Source organism: Suillus subalutaceus (assembly GCF_016647625.1).
Source record: "Suillus subalutaceus strain FC151 chromosome Unknown DFJ58scaffold_109, whole genome shotgun sequence".
NCBI classification, from domain to species: domain Eukaryota; kingdom Fungi; phylum Basidiomycota; class Agaricomycetes; order Boletales; family Suillaceae; genus Suillus; species Suillus subalutaceus.
In genome coordinates, this window is record NW_024540358.1 from 1 (window position 1) to 23846 (window position 23846).

The 23846-nt window shown below is 49.2% G+C and overlaps 8 protein-coding genes and 1 non-coding gene across 9 annotated transcripts; 4 read left to right on the forward strand and 5 right to left on the reverse strand.

Annotated features, from left to right (window-relative positions):
• Window positions 1-756: 756 nt before the first annotated feature.
• Window positions 757-1098, forward strand: DFJ58DRAFT_665347 (uncharacterized protein; the record flags this gene model as incomplete). The annotated part of the gene is made up of 1 exon (XM_041382498.1): window positions 757-1098. A coding segment is annotated over one exon (342 nt), but the record flags the coding sequence as incomplete, so codon positions are not given.
• Window positions 1099-7376: 6278 nt separating this feature from the next.
• On the forward strand, window positions 7377-8099 carry DFJ58DRAFT_38658 (uncharacterized protein). The gene is made up of 4 exons (XM_041380147.1): window positions 7377-7718; window positions 7765-7855; window positions 7905-7973; window positions 8028-8099. Exons 1-4 carry the CDS (start codon window positions 7558-7560, stop codon window positions 8043-8045), a joined length of 339 nt encoding a protein of 112 aa, XP_041240275.1. The 5' UTR covers window positions 7377-7557; the 3' UTR covers window positions 8046-8099.
• Window positions 8100-8867: 768 nt separating this feature from the next.
• On the forward strand, window positions 8868-11034 carry DFJ58DRAFT_907387 (uncharacterized protein; the record flags this gene model as incomplete). The annotated part of the gene is made up of 10 exons (XM_041395060.1): window positions 8868-8879; window positions 8984-9102; window positions 9158-9172; window positions 9369-9907; window positions 9957-10010; window positions 10067-10247; window positions 10307-10397; window positions 10456-10562; window positions 10618-10774; window positions 10826-11034. 10 exons carry the CDS (start codon window positions 8868-8870, stop codon window positions 10853-10855), a joined length of 1305 nt encoding a protein of 434 aa, XP_041240276.1. The 3' UTR covers window positions 10856-11034.
• A 324-nt stretch (window positions 11035-11358) lies between these two features.
• Window positions 11359-12050, reverse strand: DFJ58DRAFT_38686 (uncharacterized protein). The gene is made up of 2 exons (XM_041380148.1): window positions 11640-12050; window positions 11359-11559 (listed from the first exon to the last, which is right to left on the reverse strand). The coding sequence occupies exons 1-2, from the start codon at window positions 11876-11878 to the stop codon at window positions 11424-11426; spliced, it is 375 nt and encodes a 124-aa protein (XP_041240277.1). The 5' UTR covers window positions 11879-12050; the 3' UTR covers window positions 11359-11423.
• Window positions 12051-12210: 160 nt separating this feature from the next.
• On the reverse strand, window positions 12211-15332 carry DFJ58DRAFT_804523 (major facilitator superfamily domain-containing protein). The gene is made up of 14 exons (XM_041391032.1): window positions 15203-15332; window positions 14624-14872; window positions 14465-14572; window positions 14248-14336; window positions 14157-14200; window positions 14029-14104; window positions 13908-13976; window positions 13692-13787; window positions 13399-13643; window positions 13202-13348; window positions 12941-13152; window positions 12851-12891; window positions 12769-12789; window positions 12211-12717 (listed from the first exon to the last, which is right to left on the reverse strand). Exons 1-14 carry the CDS (start codon window positions 15207-15209, stop codon window positions 12538-12540), a joined length of 1584 nt encoding a protein of 527 aa, XP_041240278.1. The 5' UTR covers window positions 15210-15332; the 3' UTR covers window positions 12211-12537.
• A 66-nt stretch (window positions 15333-15398) lies between these two features.
• On the reverse strand, window positions 15399-19270 carry DFJ58DRAFT_804528 (Lon protease C-terminal proteolytic domain-containing protein). Its single transcript, XM_041391033.1, is given in 20 exon segments — window positions 15399-15844; window positions 15897-16164; window positions 16220-16355; window positions 16503-16633; window positions 16682-16714; window positions 16744-16919; window positions 16977-17023; window positions 17116-17171; window positions 17191-17518; window positions 17585-17634; window positions 17696-17752; window positions 17773-17951; window positions 17972-18230; window positions 18300-18401; window positions 18424-18492; window positions 18512-18562; window positions 18627-18718; window positions 18793-18936; window positions 18969-19042; window positions 19099-19270. 20 exon segments carry the CDS (start codon window positions 19173-19175, stop codon window positions 15585-15587), a joined length of 2589 nt encoding a protein of 862 aa, XP_041240279.1. The 5' UTR covers window positions 19176-19270; the 3' UTR covers window positions 15399-15584.
• Window positions 19271-19462: 192 nt separating this feature from the next.
• DFJ58DRAFT_717793 (uncharacterized protein) lies at window positions 19463-20614 on the forward strand (the record flags this gene model as incomplete). The annotated part of the gene is made up of 5 exons (XM_041384402.1): window positions 19463-19791; window positions 19857-19920; window positions 19950-20034; window positions 20209-20471; window positions 20495-20614. 5 exons carry the CDS (start codon window positions 19463-19465, stop codon window positions 20612-20614), a joined length of 861 nt encoding a protein of 286 aa, XP_041240280.1.
• Window positions 20615-20788: 174 nt separating this feature from the next.
• Window positions 20789-20860, reverse strand: DFJ58DRAFT_t124. Its single transcript has one exon. It is a non-coding gene; the product is annotated as a tRNA-OTHER (tRNA).
• DFJ58DRAFT_804532 (DNA polymerase subunit Cdc27-domain-containing protein) lies at window positions 20855-23256 on the reverse strand. Its single transcript, XM_041391034.1, has 14 exons — window positions 23178-23256; window positions 23068-23123; window positions 22818-23017; window positions 22693-22760; window positions 22546-22644; window positions 22089-22496; window positions 21910-22030; window positions 21794-21865; window positions 21714-21746; window positions 21615-21691; window positions 21497-21590; window positions 21279-21386; window positions 21117-21183; window positions 20855-21069 (listed from the first exon to the last, which is right to left on the reverse strand). The coding sequence occupies exons 1-14, from the start codon at window positions 23235-23237 to the stop codon at window positions 20970-20972; spliced, it is 1563 nt and encodes a 520-aa protein (XP_041240281.1). The 5' UTR covers window positions 23238-23256; the 3' UTR covers window positions 20855-20969.
• Between the last annotated feature and the right edge of the window lie 590 nt (window positions 23257-23846).

The window sequence follows — 23846 nt, forward strand, 5'->3', positions numbered from 1 at the left end:
AGATGTTAAAAATGTGCGAAATGGACGCCCCTTGATTCGAACATTTTGAGACACAGCAGAAATGTGCAAAACAGGGTGTGTCGATTTTACACATTTTGAGAGATGTCAAAAATGTGCGAAATGGACCCCCCCTGTTTTGAACATTTTGAGAGATGTTAAAAATGTGCGAAATGGACGCCCCTTGATTCGAACATTTTGAGACACAGCAGAAATGTGCAAAACAGGGTGTGTCGATTTTACACATTTTGAGAGATGTCAAAAATGTGCGAAATGGACCCCCCCTGTTTTGAACATTTGAGAGATGTTAAAAATGTGCGAAATGGACGCCCTTGATTCGAACATTTTGAGACACAGCAGAAATGTGCATAACAGGGTGTGTCGATTTTACACATTTTGAGAGATGTCAAAAATGTGCGAAATGGACCCCCCCTGTTTTGAACATTTTGAGAGATGTTAAAAATGTGCGAAATGGACGCCCCTTGATTCGAACATTTTGAGACACAGCAAAAATGTGCAAAACATGGGGGGTCAATTTCACACATTTTTGACATCTCTCAAAATGTGTAAAATCGACACACCCTGTTTTGCACATTTCTGCTGTGTCTCAAAATGTGCAAAATGGACCACTCTTGATTTAAACATTTTGAGAAATGTTAAAAATGTGCGAAATGTACCACTTGAGCTAGCCATAACCTTGGTCTAACCCTACCCTATTTAACAGAAATTGCTTAGAATGTAGTTTATGTTCAGGCTGCGCTTGATAGTCACCGTCGGATCGTAGCTGCGGAGGAACCAAAGATCTTGATGCACTCGAATGAGTGTCAAGACCCAACTGGTTGCAATGAGGACTGGCACACAATTTGGTGGAATGGTATGGGCCGTTTTCTTCTTGATGGTAGGAATCCACAGCCGTACGACGACGCCGTCAAATGCTTCAAGGAACTGCAGTTTGGATGCGTCAGTGAAGGATGCAAAGACCTCATGTTCAAGATTCTCGATCAGGGAGCAGCATTCAAGCACGCCGAACAATTTGTTTCTGAGACTTGCAGCTTCCTAGTAGAGAAACTGGTTTTCGAGCCTGAGCCTCCTTCGCCATAGTCTTACTAGTACTCATGTTAGTTTTACTCATGTTTGTACCAGTACAAATACTATACTGCAGTGGTCCGAGTCTCAAATTGCTTGAAGGAAAGTAGAGATCATAATTATCATGGCGGCAACTTCAAGTTGAGTTTTGAGTCCAATGAAAACGCGCCAGCTCTGGATTGGCGAAAACGCGCAGTGCGGGAATGCGGAACCTCTTGATTAAAACGCGCCCACTCTGGATTGACGAAAACGCGCAGCGCGCAAGCCGCGGAACGCGCAAATAATAAATGTGCAGATATAACGCCATACATTGTCACGTGCACTTGACCAATGCACCGGTATGGGTATGCCACGGCCAAACAAAATTGGTTGAAAGGGTAATAGTATAACTTGACTCATATCAAGCTAAGTGAATTTCAGTGATGCGGACGAGCGCCCGGCACTGGTCCTTGAACTGTATCACCCACCACCATCCAGCAAGCTTTCCATCCCATCTTCATCGCGCCTCGGGACCGTTGACAACTTCTTATTTGGACTCTAATAAATCCACACTTTCATTCAAATCTTCGTACGTCGTCCCTCGAGATAAATGTCGCTCAGATGATTTCTAAGCGCACCCAGCTATTTTCAGTTGGTTCATTACATCTCGTATATCATAACCTTCGTCAATGAGTGACGATCAATGTCAGTACTTACATTTCTTATCTCTCGCATGCTCTCTAACCTCTTTGACAGTTCTTCAAGGAACTTGGGAGAAGCTGTCCCAAGTTGCTGTCAAGGGTGCCGAATATGACTCCCGTGAACGTCAGCCTCACCCGAAATGTCTGCAAGGGACCCGGGTAGATCTCCTTAAATGCATCTACGGATTCCTGGATGATACAGAGAAGAATCACCTCGTTTGGCTGCATGGCACGGCTGGCGTCGGAAAGTCTGCTGTTGCGTTCACAGTAGCTGGGAGGATGAGAGGTCTAAAAGTGACAGAACAGACGAACGTCGAAAAGCGACTTGGGGGAACATTCTTTTTCTCGCGCAAGCACACGAAACGTTGCACGGCTGGGTATTTTTTCGTGACTCTTGTCTATCAACTTGCCACCAATTTTCCCAGCATCCGGAAGGATGTGAACAGAGCTATCCGTGACAATCCTGCTCTACTAGACCCAGACAAGTCTCTCTGCGACCAGATGGAGGCTCTCTTTCTCCAACCCCTCCGGAAACTTCAACTCAGATTGCGCGGATGTCCGCCTCTCACGTTGTTGTCGATGCCCTTGATGAATGCACATCCGAACCTGAGCTTACCGATCTTATCCTTTACCTTGCACGAGCTCTTCGTGAGCCTGGTCTACCCGTGACACACATCCTACTCACGAGTCGCTCGGAATCGCATATCTGCAAAGCCTTTCAAGACAAGGAGGTGCAGCCGTTATTGTGCGAAATACCGGTGAAAACTTCTGGGGGGGGTGTTACTACCACTATCTCGCTCGACGGCACCGATGTTGACAAAGACATCTACATTTTCTTGCGGCATTCCTTCGCAGAACTGGCAAGTCGCCATACTGATTTCCCTCAGCCATCGAAGGATGATCTTTCGAAGCTGGCGAGCCGAGCGGGCAGGCGTTTCATCGTGGCGTCTACAATGATGAATTTTATCAAGGATGCAGACGGTGATCCCCGCGATCGGTTACAACTGATGCTCAAGCTAACGAGCGAGCTGCTACCAGGAACGGAGGTGTACAAGTTATACGATTATATCCTCTCCACGTGTGCCGACCCCAAGCGGGCTTACATGCACTTGTCCATCGTAGCCGCCCTCGCAGACCCTCTTCCCATATCCCAAATCTCGTCACTTCTTGGCCCTGGTTGGGGCAGGGATGTGCAGACAACGCTGATGCAGCTACGGTCTGTCATACATATCCCTACGGACAGCACTCTCCCCGTGAATATCTATCACTCATCCGTTCGCGACTATGTTTCCGACCCCTCAAACTGCGGCCTCCCTCAAGTATGTGATATCGCATCACCCCACTCCCTACTCGCACATTCGTCTCTCCGCTTGATGACAGAGATTACGGAAAGCACGGCTCTCTTGGATGCGCTCTCAGAACTGAAGAAACAGAGCCAAGCTATGCAACCTGAGGACCCCCATCAATTAAAAGTTTCGCTATCCTTTCTTGTTCAGCCACCAGAGCCACTGTCAGTTCTCGTCTATATGCTATGGCTTCGGGGAGATCGTGCTCCAGATTTACAATATTGGCTGGAGACCGTGGACGGGTGTGCCTGGGTGCAAACCACAAATGGGCGAGACTGGCTGCAGACCGAAGGAGGACGAGACTGGCTGCAGACACAGCCAGGACGAGAGTGGATGCAGACCGAGGGAGGACGGGAGTGGATGCAGACCGAGGGTGGACGACACTGGCTGCAGACCGAGGGAGGACGACACTGGCTGCAAACCGAGGGAGGACGAGAGTGGATGCAGGCCGAGGGTGGACGAGAGTGGATGCAGACCGAGGGTGGACGAGACTGGCTGCAGACCGAGGGAGGACGAGACTGGCTGCAGACCGAAGGAGGACGAGACTGGATGCAGACCTGGAGTGGGCAGTGGTGGCTGCAGACCGAGGAAGGACGAGGGTGGCTGCAGATCGAGGAAGGACGAGAGTGGCTGCAGACCGAGGGAGGACAAGAGTGGTTGCAGACCGAGGATGGACGAGAGTGGCTGCAGACCGAGGATGGACGAAAGTGGCTGCGGACCGAGGAAGGACGAGAGTGGCTGCAGACCGAGGGTGGACGACACTGGCTGCAGACCGAGGGAGGACAACACTGGCTGCAGACCTCGAGAGGACGACACTGGCTGCAGACCGAGGGTGGACGACACTGGCTGCAGACCTCGAGAGGACGACACTGGCTGCAGACCGAGGGTAGACGAGACTGGCTGCATACCGAGGGTGGACGACACTGGCTGCAGACCGAGGAAGGACGAGAGTGGTGGCTGCAGACCGAGGGAGGACGAGAATGGCTGCAGACCGAGGGAGGAAAAAACTGGCTGCAGACAGAGGAAGGCCGAGAGTGGCTGCAGACCGAGGGAGGCCGAGAGTGGTGGCTGACCGAGGAAGGACGAGAGTGGTGGCTGCAGACCGAGGAAGGGGCGAGAGTGGCTGCAGACCGAGGGAGGGACAAAAGTGGCCGCAGACCGAGGGAGGACGAGAGTGGATGCCAGACCGAAGAAGGACGAGAGTGGATGCAGACCGAGGGAGGACGAGCGTGGATGCAGACCGAGGGAGGACGAGAGTGGCTGCAGACCGAGGGAGGACGAGAGTGGATGCAGACCTGGAGTGGACAGTGGTGGCTGCAGACCGAGGGAGGACCAGGGTGGCTGCAGACCGAGGGAGGACAAGAGTGGTTGCAGACCGAGGATGGACGAGAATGGCTGCAGACCGAGGATGGACGACAGTGGCTTCAGACCGAGAATGGACGAGAGTGGCTTCAGACCGAGGGAGGACAAGAGTGGTTGCAGACCGAGGGATGGACGAGAATGGCTGCAGACCGAGGATGGACGACAGTGGCTTCAGACCGAGGATGGACGACAGTGGCTGGAGACCGAGGATGGACGACAGTGGCTGGAGACCGAGGATGGACGACAGTGGCTGGAGACCGAGGATGGACGACAGTGGCTGGAGACCGAGGATGGACGAGAGTGGCTTGCAGACAGAGGGTGGACAGACCTGGTTGGAGGACCGAGGGTGGACGAGAGTGGTGGCTGCAGACTGAGGGGGGGCGAGAGTGGTGGCTGCAGACAGAGGGAGGACAAAACTGGCTGCAGACCAAGGGAGGACAAAACTGGCTGCCAACTTGGAGAGGACTGGAGTGGCTGCAGGCCTCGAGAGGACGACATTGGCTGCAGACCGAGGGAGGACGCGAGTGGCTGCAGACCGAGGAAGGACAAAACTGGCTGCAGATCTGGAGAGGACAAGAGTGGCTGCAGACCGAGAGAGGACAAGAGTGGCTGCAGACCGAGGGAGGACAAGAGTGGCTGCAGATCTGGAGAGGACAAGAGTGGCTGCAGACCGCGAGAGGACGACACTGGCTGCAGACCGAGGGTGGACGAAAGTGGCTGCAGACCGAGGGTGGACAAAACTGGCTGCAGACCTCGAGAGGACGACACTGGGTGGAGACCGAGGAAGGACGAGAGTGGCTGCAGACCGAGGGAGGACAAAACTGGCTGCAGACCGAGAGAGGACGACAGTGGCTACAGACCAAGGGTGGACGACAGTGGCTTCAGACCCTGGGCGGGCGAAACTGGCTCCAGACGCCCCACGGCCAAGCGTGGCAATCCACTCCTGCGGGGTCTGTGTGGGCGACTATGGAAGAATTCTCGAGCACGTTGGAAGCAATCAGCAACTATATCATTGTCCCAGAATTGGCTCTACTGCCAACCTTTAAAGTAGTCCAGCAGCTCAAAAGCTTACCGGATTTCTTGATGTTTCCTATGTTCCTGGCGTTGATACTCCAAGATCATTTCACCTCTGTATCGCCAGAAGTTCCTGACAGGGAGATCATCCATGCTATGGCTCTCTTTATAGCTTTCGCAAACGAGACACAGGAACGAAATAAATCATCTTCCGACGCCCTCAAGTATGCATCTCAAAACTGGGTTGTTCACCTGTCGCATGCTCTAAATCCATGGGACAACTCTCTCGATCATATATTCCAGGTTTTCTGCAATCGTCACCTCCTTTCCTGGCTCGAACGGCAGTGGTGTTTGAAGGGACTGCGGTCTTGTCTTGATATTTTATCCGAGGTGCAGAAACTTGCAAAGGTTATTACCTTGCTTCAGGTTTGACTTTTTTTTTCATTTTGTGAAATCTCTTTTGATTCTCTCATCCTCAGTTCGAACCTTCAACGCACAGCCTAATGAACGATTGTCAGCCATCGGTCCCAATTCCCGGCACTCAACAACGGGAGCTTCGGCCACCCTTCCCCTCTTCGGGACCCAACACCACTGGACTCCATGTTGGCACATCCGGAAAGCGAACCTCGGATGAGTTTTTGATCAATAGTGCACCCGAATCGGACACCGCTAAAAGCCCATCAAAACGTCGGAAATGAATCAAACAGTGTTTGCTACACAAGACTGCAAGAGCGCCAGTAGGACACTGGATAACATTTAGTTCACCGCTTCAAGTTGTTATTGAAGATGTTGTCTCTAAACATCTGCCAGAGTCATGATGTACATAGTTTCTGACTGTAACTTAGTCAAGTATCTTCGCGCTCACTTTCTATTGCGTTCTGAATCAATCTACACTGTACTAGGTTTTAGTTTGATACCAGCAGAACAGTCTATGTACTTTTGTAGCTATGTGTTGTACACTTAGGGCCAGGTGAAATTGACGCGGTCCTGCCGCGCCTGTGACTGCCACTGACGCGATACCGTCACAAATCCTGATTATGTTCAAACACTATCTCCAGCTTATTTTATCTAAGTTTAATGGCTCCGAGTTACCACTACTAGAAGATGTCGATGACGGCACTCCACCCATTCTCCCATTCTCCGTACTATTCTTCCCTAACTGCAGCTCCCAAGATCCTAAAAGACATTGTTCGATGCAGGTGCAGCTAACAGTAACACTTCGAGCGATCAGAATGAGACACAAGTCTACCAGTCGATGGACGAAGCCTATTCATGATGCATTAGATAGACATTTGTTTCTTAACTCACGTTGGCGAGGCACCTCCGCGCGGCCGCATGAACAAATCCTTTCGAGTGGACATCACTCTCGTTCTTCCCTTGAGACTCAGAGTCCGATTCAGAAGCCCTTTCTCCATCCGAATTGCGCCCATGGTCTAGGTCCGAGTCGATGGCCAATGATTACAAGCCATTGCCATCACGACTCTGTCTCTTGCCAAGTACAAGCTGGACAACTTGAACCTCATTGGTTTACGGCTGTCGTCATCGGCTCGTGTGGCCTTCCCGACGTGGTAAATAGTTTCGCACTTATGACTAGTATAGTTTCTGAACCTGAGAATAGATTCAGGTTTCGCAAAGGCCGAGTCTGAGCGCGCGAGCTTAGTGACTTCATACAACTCCTCATAAAATTTGATCTCATCGACTTCTAGTATCTACCAGAAAATCCGTTGAGGAGAATGGGCCTCGTAAACGATTGCATTATCATGCGGATGACCAGTTGCCCCAACGTATGGCCATATGTCGCAGGTAGGGCGCTCCCGCTTCCTCTCAAAAAGCTTCGCTCAAATCTCCAGAGGTCGCTATGGTAGGCAAAGCACCTGGATCTTATTCCATGCATCTTGGTGGTGGGTACTATGGCCAGCACTGAACAAGATTTACCCGGAAATAGTCTCAGAATCCGAGATCCTCGCCATCATGATCAAGCGATATGCGCTCCAGCGAAATGAGGGCAGTGACTTTGTCATCAGGGCGGGATCCATTTTCCAAATGACATCCGGGAAAGGTCGTACAGCGGCATGGGCGGTGAAGGACAGTATCGTGGGGTTGCGCATCTTGCAGCGCTTTACGACACCCTTCTCCAGCAAAACTTGCTGCGTATCGTTGAGCCGTACTCGGTGGTAGAGATCGACTACGTTGCCAAACAAGTCGGGCAAGGATGGCAGGTCGTTGAGGCCAAGTGCGTATTAAATTTTCTCTGAAAAGTAGCTGATTTCGTGTTCCAGGCTATCTCAGATGATCTTGGACAAGGTGTTCCACGGCGTGCTGGATCAGGAACGAGGATGCCTAATTGTGTTCGATGAGCTAGAAGCCGACGTGCGTCCCCTCTTCACACATCCCATCCATGCTCATATCCTTTTTTCAGAATACGTATGGAGCAGCAATTGGGACTCTGGAGCAAGTTAGCAAGGTCATAGACTCGTTGTATGCTAAAGTACGTCTGTTTGTTATTTTTGCCCGCTGGTGTATGCTTACGAATGTCATTCAGACTGTCAAGATTGCATAGATATTGTTGTTTATGTTTCCTCCGAGTCCTTCCTACACGTGAAACTCAACAAGATACGTATAACTAAGAGGGAGAAACGGCCACACTGTCATTGGTAGATATGTCCCCGCTTATTAGCCGAGTCATCGCGCTGATCTAAAAGCTAAGTAAGTGGCTGTCGTCACTCTAAGGTTGTAATATATTGCGGAACAAGGGACGAGTGAAATGTGAGACAATAGCTACACGAGGCAATTACCAAATGCAAGATTCTGGCTACAGTCGTGGTGCCGAGCGGGGCCTAAGGGACTTGCAAGTTAGAATCTTCACCTCGCGGCAACACCACCGGCGCTGATATGGTCTTGTGACTCGGACTTGACAGTCCTTCGTCAGATCTTGATTTGCATGGTTATGTGTCTACTTATACATGAGCATATTCCCGCTGCCAGTGGCACAGGTTTGCTGGAACGAATACGATTCTGCGACGTTAATCACCACAGTAAGCCCATCAATTTCGTGGAATTTTGCACTGACGAATTCTACACAGAAGACGCTACAAAGTTCTTTACCCGAGCGGGGCATAAGTAGTTTGTGCATCACTGACTAGAAGCACCTATCTGCTTAGGTTTGTGGGGTGGCCTCGAGGTATCCATCATCCGTTTATCTCTTGGTCTGACACTATTTCTATCTAGAGAGCTCAGGAACTTCTCATATCAGGGTTAATTAGCCACGCCAAATCACTCCCTGGGATCTGCAGATCACTCACACCAGACCTCGAGACTGACACGAACAGTACGCCCTGCGACCCCTATATTAGATTAACATCCGTTAAACGTTGTAGGTGAGATGGTGAAAGTTGTGAACGGATAAACATCCATGCGGCCTCTACCATGAGGTATAAGACGGTGTGAGCAATGTGCGACATTCACTGTCCAGTTACGCAAGAAATGCTTCCCCGTCAGCCGTATCGTGGATCAATCCGCAAATTGGTCCTTGCCTTCGACGTGGGCACTACATACAGTGCGATTTCCTACTGTATACTTGATCCTGGAGAAGTTCCAAAGATCGAGCCTGTCACCAGGTCAGTTTTTGTAATACAACATGCCTGCTTTATTGCAGATCATTATGAATATCAGATATCCAGCCCAAGAGTACAGCGGAAGGAAATTGAAAATACCCTCTATACTCTACTACGATTCAAATGGAACTGTCCGTGCTATCGGTGCTGAAGCACAACAGGAGCATATTATCGAAAGGGCCGAGGAAGAAGGATGGATGAAGCTAGCATGATTTATTTTGCAAATACTGGAATTTATATTTACTTAACTGACCACGCAAAACATTTAGGTGGAAATTGCACCTTCGAACCAGGAATTTGGCCGCCAACCATATCACCGACGATGACATCCCACCACTTCCACGAGGCAAAAATGCCGTCGAGGTTCTTGGCGACTTCATGCAATACCTCTTTCGTTGTGCACGCAGCTATATCGAGGAGGCTCATCCAAGCGGATCTCATCTTTGGCGGTCACTCGAGAACCGCATTGAATTTGTCCTTACACATCCAAACGGCTGGGAGGGCCCGCAGCAGAAACAGATCAGGCTATCTGCCGTCCTTGGCGGTCTCGTTCCCAGCACAGAAGACGGCATGGCACGTGTCCATTTGCTGACCGAAGGAGAAGCGAGTTTACATTACTGTGTCCATAATACCCTAGCCTCAGATACATTGTCGAAGACACCGATACTTGCATCTGATGATGGTGTCCGCTCGCCAGGCCAAGGCGTTGTTGTCATCGATGCAGGAGAAGGGACAATCGATCTTAGCGCCTACTCGATGTCGATGACTTTATCCCCGACGCTGATCGAGGAGATTGCTGCAGCCGAATGTAAGTGACATGCGATTGTTGGAACCATGCCTCACTCTCTAATCCTTAGGTCGACTTCAGGGTTCTGTATTCGTGACTCGTCGTGCTCGTGGTCTTCTTCAAGGTTTGCCAGCGTGTTCGTTTTAGCCATGCTGCGTCCTTGTTCATTTGATTTAACAGAAAAGCTATCCGGCAGTCGTTACGGCACACCGGATGTGATCCAACACATAATAGATATCTTCGACAGCACCACCAAGCTTAGGTTCTGCAACCCGGAAGACCCGGCGTACATCAAGTTCGGTACCATCCGCGACAGAGATCCTCAGCATGATATTCGCAACGGTCAACTTAAATTGAGTGGGTGAGCCTTGTCGTCTAGTTTTTTGCAGCCTTTATATCTAACAAGTTGCTAATAAAAAGACAAGACGTAGCCAAACTCTTTGAACCCTCCATCAGCAGCATCATCGAAGCTTTCGAAACTCAAAGAAGGGCTGCAGGCACTCCGGTCACAGTAAGTTGACATTACTGCGCTTAATCGGAAAGTGCGCTGACTGGCATATCACATGAAGTTTGTATTTTTCACCGGAAACTTTGCTGCGAGCGATTGGATGTTCTCCAAATTGCAAGCGTACTTCCAGTCGCTTGGTATTGGCTTCAGTCGACCGGACAACCATTGGTGAGCGCCAACAACTGACAAAAATCCTCGCGCTGCGCTCATCGACGCTGCTTAGCAATAAAGCTATTGCAGATGGTGCTGTGTTGTATTTTATTAATCATCTTGTGTCGTCCCGTGTGTCCCGTTTCACATACGGCACCGAGTGCAGCGTCCCATTCAACCCATTCGATGTGGAGCATCGCGCCAGGCAAAAGGAAGTTTTCCGAAATACAGTAATTTCACATCCTGACATCTTCGTCTCATAATTCTGATTGCATTCATAGAACTTCAGCAATAGTAGTTTACGACGATGAGCAGGAAGAAGCTTAGTCGTTCTGTAGAGCCACCTTATTCTCATGCTATGCGGTGAGTCCGCAGCATCCCATGGCTTCTCGAGGTTGTAATTGTATGCTCCTATCTAAGGGTTTCGTTTTCGGTTTGCCAAACATGTCATTTATTTCACCTTCTGCACAATATGATATACCCTCTTCTGAGATTCATGAGGGCTATGTTAGAAGTACTCCAATGTCAGTCTCCTGTGTGCCTACAGACAGCGCTGATCAAACCCATCAATACATGTTATCAACAACGCGGCGGTGTGCTCCTTGTAATTACCGAAGTACTCCGCAGTTGACTCGGATGTATGTTGATACCGGCAGCTTCAATATTGGCTTCTCAGGTAAAGGTGCCTTGTTGAGGTGCCAGGGAGAATCTTCCGTACGTAGATCCATGCAATTGCCTGCATGCAAAAAGTAATGTCTCGACATGCTAGATTCCCCACAGGGGTCTCTAAATTCCGACAGATCGTATGAGGCGTATAGCAACTTTCTTTCTGGTGTGTCAATGACGTTTGGCATTTTGAGAATCGGCTTGTTAATGTGTCTAATGCCCAAGAGTACCATCGGCAACATATCCCCAATATCTTTTACGACTCGCTATTCGCCAGCTCTTTCCCCACTTGATAACGATGAGGAAAGTCATCGTAATAGCAAGCCCGACGAAGCCTGCAGGGAGTTCACTACTATGGTTGCGATAGACACAAGTATGTGCTGCATCGTCGAATCTGTTAAATGATGTTGACCTTGCGAAGATACTTACCAGGATCGGAACGACATTCTCCGCCGCATAGAGGCCAAATTAGAAGTCCTAGAATCCGGTATCTCTGACATGAAAGAAAAAGTCTTGGGACGGGGGGCCTCATTAGATGCCATCAACAAACCGTTCCAGGACATCATGGACAACAACAATCGTACTTGTATCCTCGCGCAGGACATGAATAGCACCGCGTAGCGCATTAGTAGCACCTTGCAGGACATTAGCAGCACCGCGCGGGACATTAGCAGCACCGTTGGACCAGGGGTCCCAAGGGCAGGAGCTACGCACCAAGGGTCCTATCGGCCCTTTCCACAGCTTAGTCAGCATGTAGACTAAGTTTCACCATGTTCGTAGCTAGCATCCATCATCATCTCAGCTTGTCTGCCTTTCTCTGGGCTTAGGCCGCTGGCCCTGTTCCACCGTGCAGGACATTAGGGGCATCGCGCAGGACATTAGGGGCGATGTTGCGGTTCTGAGGCCAGGAGTTGAAGCCATGAAAGTTAGTCCAATAGAAATTCGAGACGCCTTAGCTACACAGGAGATGTAGGAACACCTGAAATTGGCTGTATCGTTTGGCTGATTCCAGGTATTGACAATGGTACAACCCTACTTTGAGACGAGCCAGTCAACTCCTGCGTTGACTCGGATGTATGTTGATACTGGCCGCTTCAATATTTGATTCCAAGGTAAAGGTGCCTTGTTGAGGTGCCAGGGAGATTAGTACCTGAACCTTCCGTACGCACATGCATGCATTCACCTGCATGCAAAAAGTAATGTCTCGACATGCCAGATTCCCCACAGGGGTCTTTAAATTCCGACAGATCGTATGAGGCCCATAGCAAACTTTCTTTCTGGTGTGCCAATGACATTTGGCATTTTGAGAATCGGCTTGTTAATGTGTCTAATGCCCAAGAGTACCATCAGCAACATATCCCCAGTATCTTTTACGACTCGCTATTCGCCAGCTCTTTCCCCACTTGATAACAATGAGGAAAGTCATCGTAATAGCAAGCCCGACGAAGCCTGCAGATATAAATGTGTTCTGGTAACCCATGTAAAGCCAAGGGGTGATCCCATATCCCTGTAAGAACACGCGTCAAAATGTTAAGGCAAAGTAAATGTCTCGACTTACAATAGCAAACGAAAGGGTATTCTACATTCAAGAAAACTCATATTCAGTATGAGTGCAAAAGGCGACGAGTTGGCGTACTTACGCGAACAAGGATGACAGCCATCATTACCTCCCCACTCATGTCTTTGTATGAATCCAGGGCGGTAGTTTATAGAAAGTGAAGAGCCAATACCAGTTGAGCAAGAAATGATGCCCATGCCAAAGACGAGGCCGACCCAACTGATGCCCTTGGACGCACCAACTCCCCAGAGGATGAGAGAAGCTGGACATAAAAGAAGCGAAACAACCATGAGCCAAAGGCGATGCTCTGGCTCTCGGATACCGCGCGTTCGACGAGCATATCTCACAGCAAACCGATCACCCACCCACCCACTATAGAATGTTCTGCACCAATGTCAGAGGATATTACGAGGGCAACTAGGAAGAAATTTACCCAAGAAACATGCCAATCAAAGGGCCGAGGTAGGTTAATCCGACAAAGCTCGCTCTGAAGTTATAGGGTTGTTCGCTGAGGATCAATGAACAAGTGGCATTCAGGACGTTATACCACACGAGACATGTTCCATACTGAAACCCTGCCCTATTGAAAAAGTCAATTTGCATTCTCTACATTTCCGACGGACGGCTTACCAGAAAATGACAGGGAAGCGCAGCAGAATTACGGGACGGTACGTCATCGTGAGCAGCAGCTTGTTTGACGCATAGCGCCCACCAAATAAAGCGAGCCGTTGCGAATATGTTTTAGGTATGCCTGTCAAATCCCCAGAAGGGACAGGAGATGAAGTAGTTGATTCCTTGTCGTCTTTCTCAGCACCTGGTTTGGTACTGAAGCGCACGGCTTCTGTCGCTTCACTTGTATTGCGTACGAAGTTTGTCTACACTTAGGTGTAAGTAATAATCAGTACTAATCACATGCGACGCACCTCTTCCATAAAGAAAAACAACACTATGAGAGAACCGAAGTTTATGATCGCAGCCCAGTACATCACCCAATGCCATCCTTGGCCATCATATATGAACTTGATCAAAAATTAGGACGAAACTTAGAAACTGATGTGCAATTTGGTACGCACACCAGCGATGAGTGGTGCAAAGTAGTTTGACCTGCTCGCGAGGTCAGCATAAGTCGAAGTTTATACACTGAAGACCGACCCAAACAGAAAGAGCGTGTAAATTCCAATATACGTTCCACGTTCATGCGCAAAGAACTATTAGGTGAAATGAGCTTATTTGAATAGACAGAGATCTTAGTGGGCTTGCTGTATCTGCAATGCTGACTTCGCACAGACTCTCGACAGGAGTGCAGAGATAACCCTGTACGATTTTGCTGGCGATCCTGGTGGTAAATGATTAATGAGTGGCGTTTAGCTGTAAAGTGTGCTGCATACCACTGGCCTTCCGTCTTGATGTACGGCGTCAACAGACAGATGGCCTGCCAAAGATTTAAGTTGTCAATATCTTGCGGTCACAAACTCTTACAGTGTTGCCCAGGACTGAAATCAGATATATACCACGCTTTCCAAAGGTAAGAGCGAGCGGCTGGTTTATCAGCGCTCCCCAGCCTAAGACTAGTATTCCGACATCATCTAAAACTGATCATGGGGGACAATGACGACGACATACAAAGAAACACTGTTCATAACAAAAATGGCACCGTTGAATATAAACACGAGAAGAAATATAGAGACAAGCCCACTGTATCCGGTGCCCGCATTAAGCGTTGCAAGAGGTATTCCCGTATCATTGGAAATAGGCTGCAAGATGGAGTACAGCATGGTTGTCCCAATGCCGATAGCGCTTGTGTCTGTAGACTGAGTAAGAGTCCAAACATCATCCGTCAGTTCTTAAGACACACATATCATCACGCAGACGATCTGCAAAAGTTTCCGGCCTCTACTCCAGTTCAGAGGATCGTTAATATCACTCGAAGGCGTCGGACTGAGCACAATGGCACTGTCATTTCCTGCGTGCACAACCGTCGTTTTCTCCTGGACGTCGACAAGGTAGACTGATCCAGGCACTACGGAATCATCAATGTCGTGCATGATGTAAAGCGAAGCAGGGAGACCTTCCAAGTGGAAAATACAATATCGACGGCAGCGAACTTGCATTATATGGACAATTGAGGGACCGATAAGGAGCTAAATTCGGGAGAAGCATCTATCTAACTTTAGACCGCGACTAGAGATAAGTGTTCTCCAAATTGACTGACGGAGGTGCTGAAAGATGCGATGAGCCTGCCAAGAACGCGCGGTGTTGCCATCGTTGCAATGTTCGATGTACGTCATACATTCATGTCAATGAGAGGAGACTCAAGTCACTCTGGCACAATCTGTGGCTCCTGCCATGGATGGAACCAAAACTTTATCATCACTACTATGGAGAAAAGATATGGGAACGCACAGTTAACAGCATCTCCCCAGTGGCGGCGCACATGACATCACTTGAACAGACAAATGGATGTCCTTTCGGAGTTCCATGAGAAAGCGGACACAAGCGAGCAGAAGATAAGGTATGCTTCACGCGCTGCACAATGCAAATAACCAGCGATACCGTCGGGTTTGTCGGAAGCCGCAAAAGAAGTTTGTATTAGTCGCAATGCAAAACAAGCGCACACAGAAGACCATCACGGTGCCATGAGATCATGAGTTGGGTTTATTGTATAAAATACAGCAATTGCAGTATACCGTGTTGTTAAGTAAAAGTAACTCTAGTTATGCAAGTGCGCAATCAGATAGAAAAGCAATCAATCAATCGGCCTCTTGTCGATCGATCGAACGAAATAGAATAAGTAATGATGTAGCAGAGGAATCAAACTATAACGATAACGTATCCTTCCACCGCTCAACAATATCTTGACCTCGAAAAACTTCGTGCAGGACTTCCCGTACGTCTTCGACATATACGAAGCGGATTCCTGTCTTGACACTTTCTGGGACGTTCTCTTCGATGTCGGCGCGGTTCGCTGCGGGCGCTAGAATCGTCTTTATACCTGCACGGTGAGCAGCTAAGATCTTCTCCTTAAGACCGCCGACAGGAAGCACTTGGCCAACGAGCGATATCTCGCCAGTCATGGCTGATGACACAAAGGTGAGTCAGTGGGAAATTCATATAACAACACAACGTACCAATGTCTGGATGGATCTTCGTCTTGGTAAAGAGAGACACAAAGGCCGATAGAATAGCAGTCCCAGCACTGGGACCTTCCTTTCCAATACTACCCTCAGGCATGTGAACGTGGATATCACGGTCCGTGAGGAATTGTTCCTCAGGCGTCTTAGTGATGCCAAGCTCGTATGCGTGAGCCTTGACCCAACTAAGCCCAATCTGCGCACTCTCGCGGATAACTTCGCCGAGTTTACCAGTCAGCTGCAATCCACCCTTACCAGGCATGCTCTGTGAAGAAGAACTATGAGCATAATCTGCATCTAATTGTAGAAAACGAACAGACAGTAGCTTCGACGGGCATGACAGCACCCGACCCATTGCCCAAGTATCCTAGACCAGTGCTGACGCCTGGAGGTGGAGGAGACACGTACATCCTGTCTTTGTGATAAACAGGTGGACCGACGTAGTCTTCAGGTTCTCTGGCGTAATGCGAACGTGAATATCATCAGGAATCTGTAGTGGCTTGCGCTCCTGTGTCGTCACAGTTTTGCGGTCGCCAGATTCATTATGTGTACTCTCATCTGATGCGACCTCATTAGGCTCGTTGGCAGGTGGTTTCTTGAGACTCGACAGTCTTAGGCTGAGGATCGGCAGCACTCGATGGGGCAGGTGTACTGGTTGCCGTAGCTGGGACTGGTTCAGGGAAGACAGTTTCGCCGAGGTCGAGGATGAGTTTCAGTGCAGCCTTCCGGTAGATCTACAGCACCCGTGAGCTATGCATATAATATATTGGCGTAATCTCCACCTTGTCAATATGCTTCTTCAGATTCCGCACACACTTTCTCGACAGTAATACTTGATGAGCACATCGACGGTAGAGGGCTCGAGGACAATGTCGGCGTTCTTCAAGCCTGACGCTTCCTTTGCCTGTGGTCCAAGATACTTTTCGGCAATGACGCATTTCTCCTCGGAAACATATCCGCTGACTTCAAGGACCTCCATGCGGTCGAGGAGAGGTGCTGGGATCGTGTCAAGGTTGTTGGCTGAAAAATGTGTAAGTGTAAGTACGAGCAACACGGGATATCCTCCCGACAACTCACCTGTGCAGACGAACAGAACGCGTGACAAATCGACGGGAACATCCATGCTAAGAAGGATGAACATACGTCATGTAGAAGTGAACTGACGGAAAACACCACTAGTGATCCAAGAATCCATTGTTTTGTTCAGGGTCCCAACATCTCAAGCAGCGCGCTAGCAGGATCACCATTGATACCTCTCCCAATCTTATCCACCTCGTCGATCAAGACCAACGGATTTTTCCGTCCCTACCCTCTTCAGCGCTTGGATGATCTTTCCAGGAAGCGCACCAACATACGTCCTCCGATGGCCCTTGATCTCTGCTACATCCGTCAAACCACCGACCGAGAACCGGAAGAATTGTCTGTTAAGCGCGCGGGCAATCGATTTACCAATAGATGTCTTGCCAACGCCAGGAGGCCCAACAAGGCAGATAATTTTGCCTTGGACTGTTCCCCGAAGCTTACCCACAGCAAGAAATTCCAGTATGCGGTCTTTAACGTCTTTGAGGCCATAATGGTCTTCATCAAGAACTGTCTGAGCGTGTGTGATGGAGTAGGTTCTCCGGTGTATGCTGGCCCCATGGTATCTGTAACGCAAGCGTCAATACAAAAAAATGAAAGATGACAAAATGTGCACCTGAGTAAGCCATTCGAGGTAATTACGCGTCACATTCGCCTCCGAAGCAGCAGGTTCCAGTCCATCAATTTGTTGAGTTCCTCGTCAAAGACTTCCGAACGCCCTCTGGCATCTTCAACGAGGCGGCACGCTCCTTGAATTTCTCAATGAGCTTGTCCTTCCCGTCTGATTCCATACCGAGCTCCTTTTGATCCCCTTGAGCTGCTCCATCAGGTAGTACTCGCGTTGGCGCTTCGCAATCTTGCTATCCACGTCGCGTGAGAGTTTACTCTGGAGCTGAGCATTAATAAGCTCTTTCTTGAGAACGAGGAGGGCCTTGCGGAGACGGTCGTCGACGACGAGACTCTCAAGCACCTCTGAAGTTCTCCAACCTCACCAGAGGATACAGCGGCCGCAAAATCTGCGAGCTTGTCGGGCTCATCAAAGACATTGGACGCAACCTGGTTGATAGAGAAGTTGGTAATTTGGTCGCGGAAGAGAGGGTTAGCTGGGCGATGTCCTTGAAGAACGGAAAACAATTTCGGACATAAAGGCACGAATGTACTGGTCGTCTTATTGTATGGTTGTGTTACGAGGTTGTCTACCTGAACGATGGAGATGGCATGCTTGTGCAGGAACGAGGTTGTGAACAGGACCTGAGAGGGACGAATGAATTACTTGTTGCAATGAGTTGTGAAAGACATACCTTGTGGTATGTTTGCGACATCACCTTCAGTGGGCGTGGGAGGAGGGGGTAACCCGTTTGCGTCTCTTCCTGCCACTTTAGCAGTACTAGTATGTTCACCAGCCTTGATTAGTTCCGTTATCTTGATTCTACGATGTGGATACAAAACAGCAGTGGAGACCCTCTTCCTTGTCGTCACCAGTACCACTGTTCGCAGCAAACACGCTAGTAATCTGAGCAAAAGACACCGACCGGATGAACCGAATTAATATCCGTAATGACATCGCTATCCGTATTCTCATCCTTTAGCAAAAAAAGCGCCGAGATATGGTTGTCCTCGCTTCATCATTTCCTTGATAGCAGCAACGACAGCCGGATTGCGAACGACAACGGCCTTGTAAAAACCGGGAAAGAGGGGACGTCGTGCAATTGGGAGAGCAAGAACCTGGGGATAGACTTCTGGTACGGATTGTTTTAGCTATTGAGCTGGGGGTAGGTGTCGGTTGTGGAGGTGGTGGGTGGTGGATCGGAACCGTCGCTACTATCTCCACCAGAAGAAGAAGACGGTGGGGACGATGACTGGGCGGATGAGCCTGCTGGACTTTCATCGTCTGCGCCATCAAACTTGACAGACTTGCTACTCGATTCTGCCGCGTCATTCTCAGGTTCTGATGGTGCTGGAGGGTAGGTTTATTATTGCCTGACCAACGCGGAGAGGATAGAAGAGGAGATGAGCGAGCAGGGGTAACGAGAGATGTCGAAAAATGTCTTGGGCTAGCTAACCTGGCAGCAGAATCTGAGTACCCAAGCTCTGTGATGATCGTGGAGCGGTCGTGTACAATGCTCGGGAGTGACTCAAGCGTAATTGTTTAGCGCAAGACACGCTATTCGCCCTAAGGCTACCTGCAAAAACCATTGGGAGACCTGTTCCTTCTCACTAATTAAAGTGAACCCAGCCGCTCCTACAAAAGAAAAATGAGTGTGCTAGCGGGGTATAGAAGCTGATTGAAATTCGTCAGATCAACCATTCTAGACAAATTAGTCAGCATAAAGTACTTACGTGGTCAGATCCAGATAGGACTAACTGAAGACTTTAGATTAGATCTTCAAGACTTATGTCAACTAGTCTTAGTAGGGCCACGTCTTGTGGATATGCTACCCTCCACCGTTCGCCTTTCGCCCAAGTCGCATCACATACGCAGGATGTTTACCACTCTCAACCCCATCCCAGCCACCTTCCTCCGTGGAGGAACATCGAAAGGCGTATTCTTGAACAGGGCCTCATCTTCCAGAAGACCAATCCCAATGGGGGCCCCATCTTCCTGGGGAAGTTATGGGCTCCCAGACACGGCCAATGGTCTCCAGATCAATGGCATGGGCGGCGGTATATCAAGCCTGTCCAAAATATGTGTCGTTGGCCCAGCCTCTGTGGAACAGCAGGCGCAAGGCATTGATGCCGAGTACACTTTTGTCCAAGTGGGCATCCGTGATACCACCATCGACCTCTCTGGAAACTGTGGAAACCTTTTCCAGTATGATTGGTGTATTCGCCATGGACGAAGGATTTTGTTTCCCGAGATCCTTGCGCTCTATCCAGAACCACCACTACCATTCAAGTTCATAACACGAATACAAATAAAACAATTGATACTACGTTTCCCGTGACCCTTTTCTGGTGGTAGCCTACAAGCCCAAACTAGACCTACCACAGACCACGATGGCAGGGGTCCCGGGAAAGGCTTCACAAATAACTCTCGAATTTATCTCTCCAGCAGGTGCGCGTACTGGAAAACTACTTCCGACAGGGAAAGCCACTTGACTCCGTGAACACACACGCCCAAGAAATCCCAGTCTCCCTTGTCGACGCCACGAATCCCACAGTTATTTGTAAACATTATGCAGACTTGTGGTCGCGTGTCTTCGCTCCTCGCCCCTCATTGATTTTTCAGCCCCTAATACGCGGGAATTGATGGAGTCTATCAGACAGGCAGGTGCAATTAAGATGGGCCTTGATCCAGACACGCAAGCCCAGCCAAAAATTGCAGTGCTGTCACCGTCGTGTAACACAGATCATGACATTGATATTCATGCCTTCTCGATGGGCGTCTTGCATAAAGCGGTACCCATGACAGTGGGTCTGTGTCTTGGTGTTGCTGCGAAAGTTGAGGGTACGCTGGCCTGGGATTTGACCAAGTCAATGCGTCTCGGGAAGGTGGGGGAGAGCGAGTTTATCAGAATCAACATCCGAGCGGCATCGTAGAAGTGGGAGCAGATTTTGGAGCAGATGGTGAGGTCTTAAAAGCGAAAGTAGTTAGAACCGGAAGGAGAATAATGAAAGGGGTTGTTTGGTGGTAGATTTAAATATTTACAAGGGAGCTCACACCTTGAGCTTACGACTTATGCTTATTCGTACTTATGCTTACAGTGTCTGCCCGTTTGCGAGGATCGCAAGGTATCGTACCACTATCACCCAGTCCTTACCTAACAAGATATCCAATCACCGAATTGTACCAAGCAACTGCAAAAAAGTGGTTCAGCTGAGGATCGAACTCAGAACCTTCTGTGTGTGGACAGAAATCATAACCATTAGACCACTGAACCGTTGTCACGTTTCCCCACCTGATATCATAATCCAAGGAGCGCCTATCTATCCTAACTGCATAACCAAAATCATAACTACATTGCCTGGTCCCCTAGTATAACCCGACCGCTATTTCTTGTCGGGTCCAAAGAAATTCAAAAGACCACCACGTTTCGGTGCTCTCCCAGCCTGGGTTTTAGTCCCCGCGTAAGGAGTTCGTCTCCTTGATCTTTGAATTGGCTTGTTACCGGTTTGTCCCCCGCCTCAGCCTTCAACTTCGGTTCTGTCTTTTTCTTGCCTTTGGACTTTTTTGCATCCTCAGGTACAACTTTCATAGCTTCATCTTCACTGACGGATTCATATGAAGGAGTATTCTTCAGTGTCTGGGAAAACCTGATGAGGAATGGTGCGTTTATCACTTTGGAATGATGAACATACGGGTGTAGCCTTTGGCATCAGTGGTAGTGCGAGTTTTCATGGTACGACGTTTCTTCAAACCGTTGCGCCCGACGGGGACCACTTTCCTAGATTTCCTCTTCTTCGCTTCTCGGGCATAGCTTCCTCTTCGCTGACGGATTCATATGAAGAATAATCTTCCGTTTCTGGGGAACTATCATGAGAATAGCGCATTTATCAATTGGGAATCCTGAACATACGCATGTAGCCTTTGGCATCGGTGGTGGTGCGACTTTTTAAGACGCGACGTTTCTTCAAACCGTTGCGCCCGACGGGACTACTTTCTTGAATTTCCTCTTCTTAGTCTGGCGGCTTGACGTCCTCCTCCTCCTCCTCGCCGAGGCTAGATATCAGAGCGTCGACGTCAGTTTGGTCGACCTCGTCACCAGTATCATCTACCACATCATCGGGGGCGACGAGAGGACAAGCGGGAAGCTCTGACAACTTGATCTGCTGGCTGATTAGCATAGCATGAAGTATAGTCCGTGACAACGGACCATCATCAATATCCATCATTGCCGCACGGCTCCTCTCAGAGTCTAAAGTCGACCGAGTGATTTTTTGTGTGGCTTGCTCGGGACTTCCTCATCCTCGTCATCCAACATCACGACACCCTTTTTCACTCTTGCATTACTCATTGCGGAAGGCATCGCCTTCCTGTCTTTAGGCGATGGCTTGTCTTCGACGTCTACATCCGAGTCTGATGGATCAGGCGATTTGCGCTTAGTAGCTCGCTAGAGGCGAGTAATGATTAATCATAGACCCTCCCTAGAAATAACAATGCCAACGTACCTTCGGTTCGACTGCAGGCACCTTTGAGATAGGCTTCTTCATCAACTGCTGACCCACATCACCATTACCCGACGCTTTATCGGCCAACTTTGCCGATGACGACGAAGTTTTAGTATCCTGCCTAGGTTGAGGCTTGTCCTTGACACGTGCTCCTGATGTAGTCTCCTGCTCCTTACTCTTGCCCTTACTCCAATCTAGTTTACCAGTCCGCTTGGTCTGTTCCTTCGCTGCAGCAAGTGGTTTTGCATGCTCCTTGTCTTTTGACACTTCGTTCTGCTTACCCTTGTCTGTCGTCTGCTCTACTTTTCGCGGTAAAACAGACGGCTGGGGGACGATTGGCTTCTGCACATCTAAGGTTGTCTTTGATGATGATGCTGCAGAGACATTTTTGGGTAGTCCTTTCCTGGTCTGTGTCTTTGTGAGATCGCGAAGAGGAACTAAAGTATTCGAGAACGACCTTCACGTGTTCACCGATTATCTTCCCATTGAGCGCGGGATTACCCTTTGCGTCTGTAGTCCGGACACTGACCGTCGGTTGGCAAATCAAACCAGCGTCCTGCCCAAACATGAGTGTGTTTGGTCTGCCCTTGCATGAAGCACCTACGCGTATGACTGAAGGCGACAAGCTGTATATATACACGGAATGTATACGGGAGAATTGAGCTTTCGCATCTGTGGCACGCCGCTCTCGTTAGCATCAGGGCGCGTAGAAGAGCAAACAACACGGACGTTGCAGACCATCGCAGTCTACCAGAACTATCTTCGAGTGCATTACAGGTTGGTGTGCATTGTCATCATCGTGACCGACGTCCATTGCATCAACAAGGCTTCCATTGTTGTGCAGTGGAGCAATCTGACCAGAGACCATGTACGTCGCGAATGATGGCGTGTCGCTGTTTGCTGTTTCCGCTATATACGCGGCAAGCTCACTGCATAGATGTAGCACTCCATTCAACACGAAGTGATTAAGGTATCTTACTTCTTGGCGTCATTGACGTGAATACCGAGCTCGCGACTCAAGGACCGGAATGTGACCTGGCAAAGATAATCGCGTCGATGTTAGACGTTGAGGGTGCACGTCCCTCGTACCACATTTTTCTTAATAAACAGCTCTTTAGCGAGGAAGTCCTTGGCTCTCGTGGAGGTCATGGAAGACGCGAAGTAATGAGTCGTGAGAATAATTGACACGGACGCGTTTTCTAAATCAATTCTAAATCAAACTTTGAAGCGCCCAGCTTCAAATCTATTTGTACCCGTCATTCCGTGGCCGTGACACAGCTGTGGGCCATAATCGCGATAATGACATCTAGTGGCTCTCTAGAAACTTAGTTCGGAGCTCTTTAGGGTGTAACGTGCTGAAGAGCTGGCTAACTTGAGGTGAGACACGATTTAAACGCGTTCACCGTGACCTTCAAGATCCCAGCCAGAGCACAGAAATGTTCGACATCCTCACTAAGCTCTCAGACACGTATAACAAGCCGCTCCTGTTTGGACCTACCCTGGAGGATGAGAATAAATCGATGTGGTGTACGTAGGTGTTGATATTTTCGTGTTTTTGGCTTTATCGACGCTGTCATCGACGTTGGCTTATAGCTGAAGGCCAAGCTCAAATGGATGACCACTCTCGCCGATAATCACCATCTGTTCCACTGCCTTGATCCCTTACTCAAGAAAGTAGCGCGCCAGTCACCAGTCAATGTTCCTGAGGTCGAATCCAAAGTACGTGTAGTAGATTACAAGCTCCTGTATCACAAAGTC

Excerpts from the sequence above, each read along its gene's own strand:
- DFJ58DRAFT_38658 (XM_041380147.1), top strand. The coding sequence starts at position 7,558 with ATGGGCGGTGAAGGACAGTATCGTGGGGTTGCGCATCTTGCAGCGCTT. Across the intron at positions 7,719-7,764 it reads TGGCAGGTCGTTGAGGCCAA|GCTATCTCAGATGATCTTGG; the intron begins GTGCGTATTAAA and ends TTCGTGTTCCAG. Across the intron at positions 7,856-7,904 it reads TCGATGAGCTAGAAGCCGAC|AATACGTATGGAGCAGCAAT; the intron begins GTGCGTCCCCTC and ends TCCTTTTTTCAG.
- DFJ58DRAFT_38686 (XM_041380148.1), bottom strand. The coding sequence starts at position 11,878 with ATGTCCCGCGCGGTGCTGCTAATGTCCTGCAAGGTGCTACTAATGCGC. Across the intron at positions 11,560-11,639 it reads AGAATGTCGTTCCGATCCTG|TGAACTCCCTGCAGGCTTCG; the intron begins GTAAGTATCTTC and ends CAACCATAGTAG.
- DFJ58DRAFT_804523 (XM_041391032.1), bottom strand. Across the intron at positions 14,201-14,247 it reads TTTCAGTCCTGGGCAACACT|GCCATCTGTCTGTTGACGCC; the intron begins GTAAGAGTTTGT and ends AATCTTTGGCAG. Across the intron at positions 12,892-12,940 it reads CATCATTTCTTGCTCAACTG|ACATGAGTGGGGAGGTAATG; the intron begins GTATTGGCTCTT and ends ATTCATACAAAG.
- DFJ58DRAFT_804528 (XM_041391033.1), bottom strand. The coding sequence starts at position 19,175 with ATGGTTTTTGCAGGTAGCCTTAGGGCGAATAGCGTGTCTTGCGCTAAA. Across the intron at positions 16,715-16,743 it reads TCGAGCCCTCTACCGTCGAT|TGTGTGCGGAATCTGAAGAA; the intron begins GTGCTCATCAAG and ends CTGTCGAGAAAG. Across the intron at positions 16,165-16,219 it reads TCATGCCCGTCGAAGCTACT|AGCATGCCTGGTAAGGGTGG; the intron begins GTCTGTTCGTTT and ends TCTTCTTCACAG.
- DFJ58DRAFT_804532 (XM_041391034.1), bottom strand. The coding sequence starts at position 23,237 with ATGACCTCCACGAGAGCCAAGGACTTCCTCGCTAAAGAGCTGTTTATT. Across the intron at positions 22,645-22,692 it reads TGTCGCCTTCAGTCATACGC|GACGCTGGTTTGATTTGCCA; the intron begins GTAGGTGCTTCA and ends ATGTTTGGGCAG. Across the intron at positions 21,866-21,909 it reads TAATGCAAGAGTGAAAAAGG|CCACACAAAAAATCACTCGG; the intron begins GTGTCGTGATGT and ends GTCCCGAGCAAG.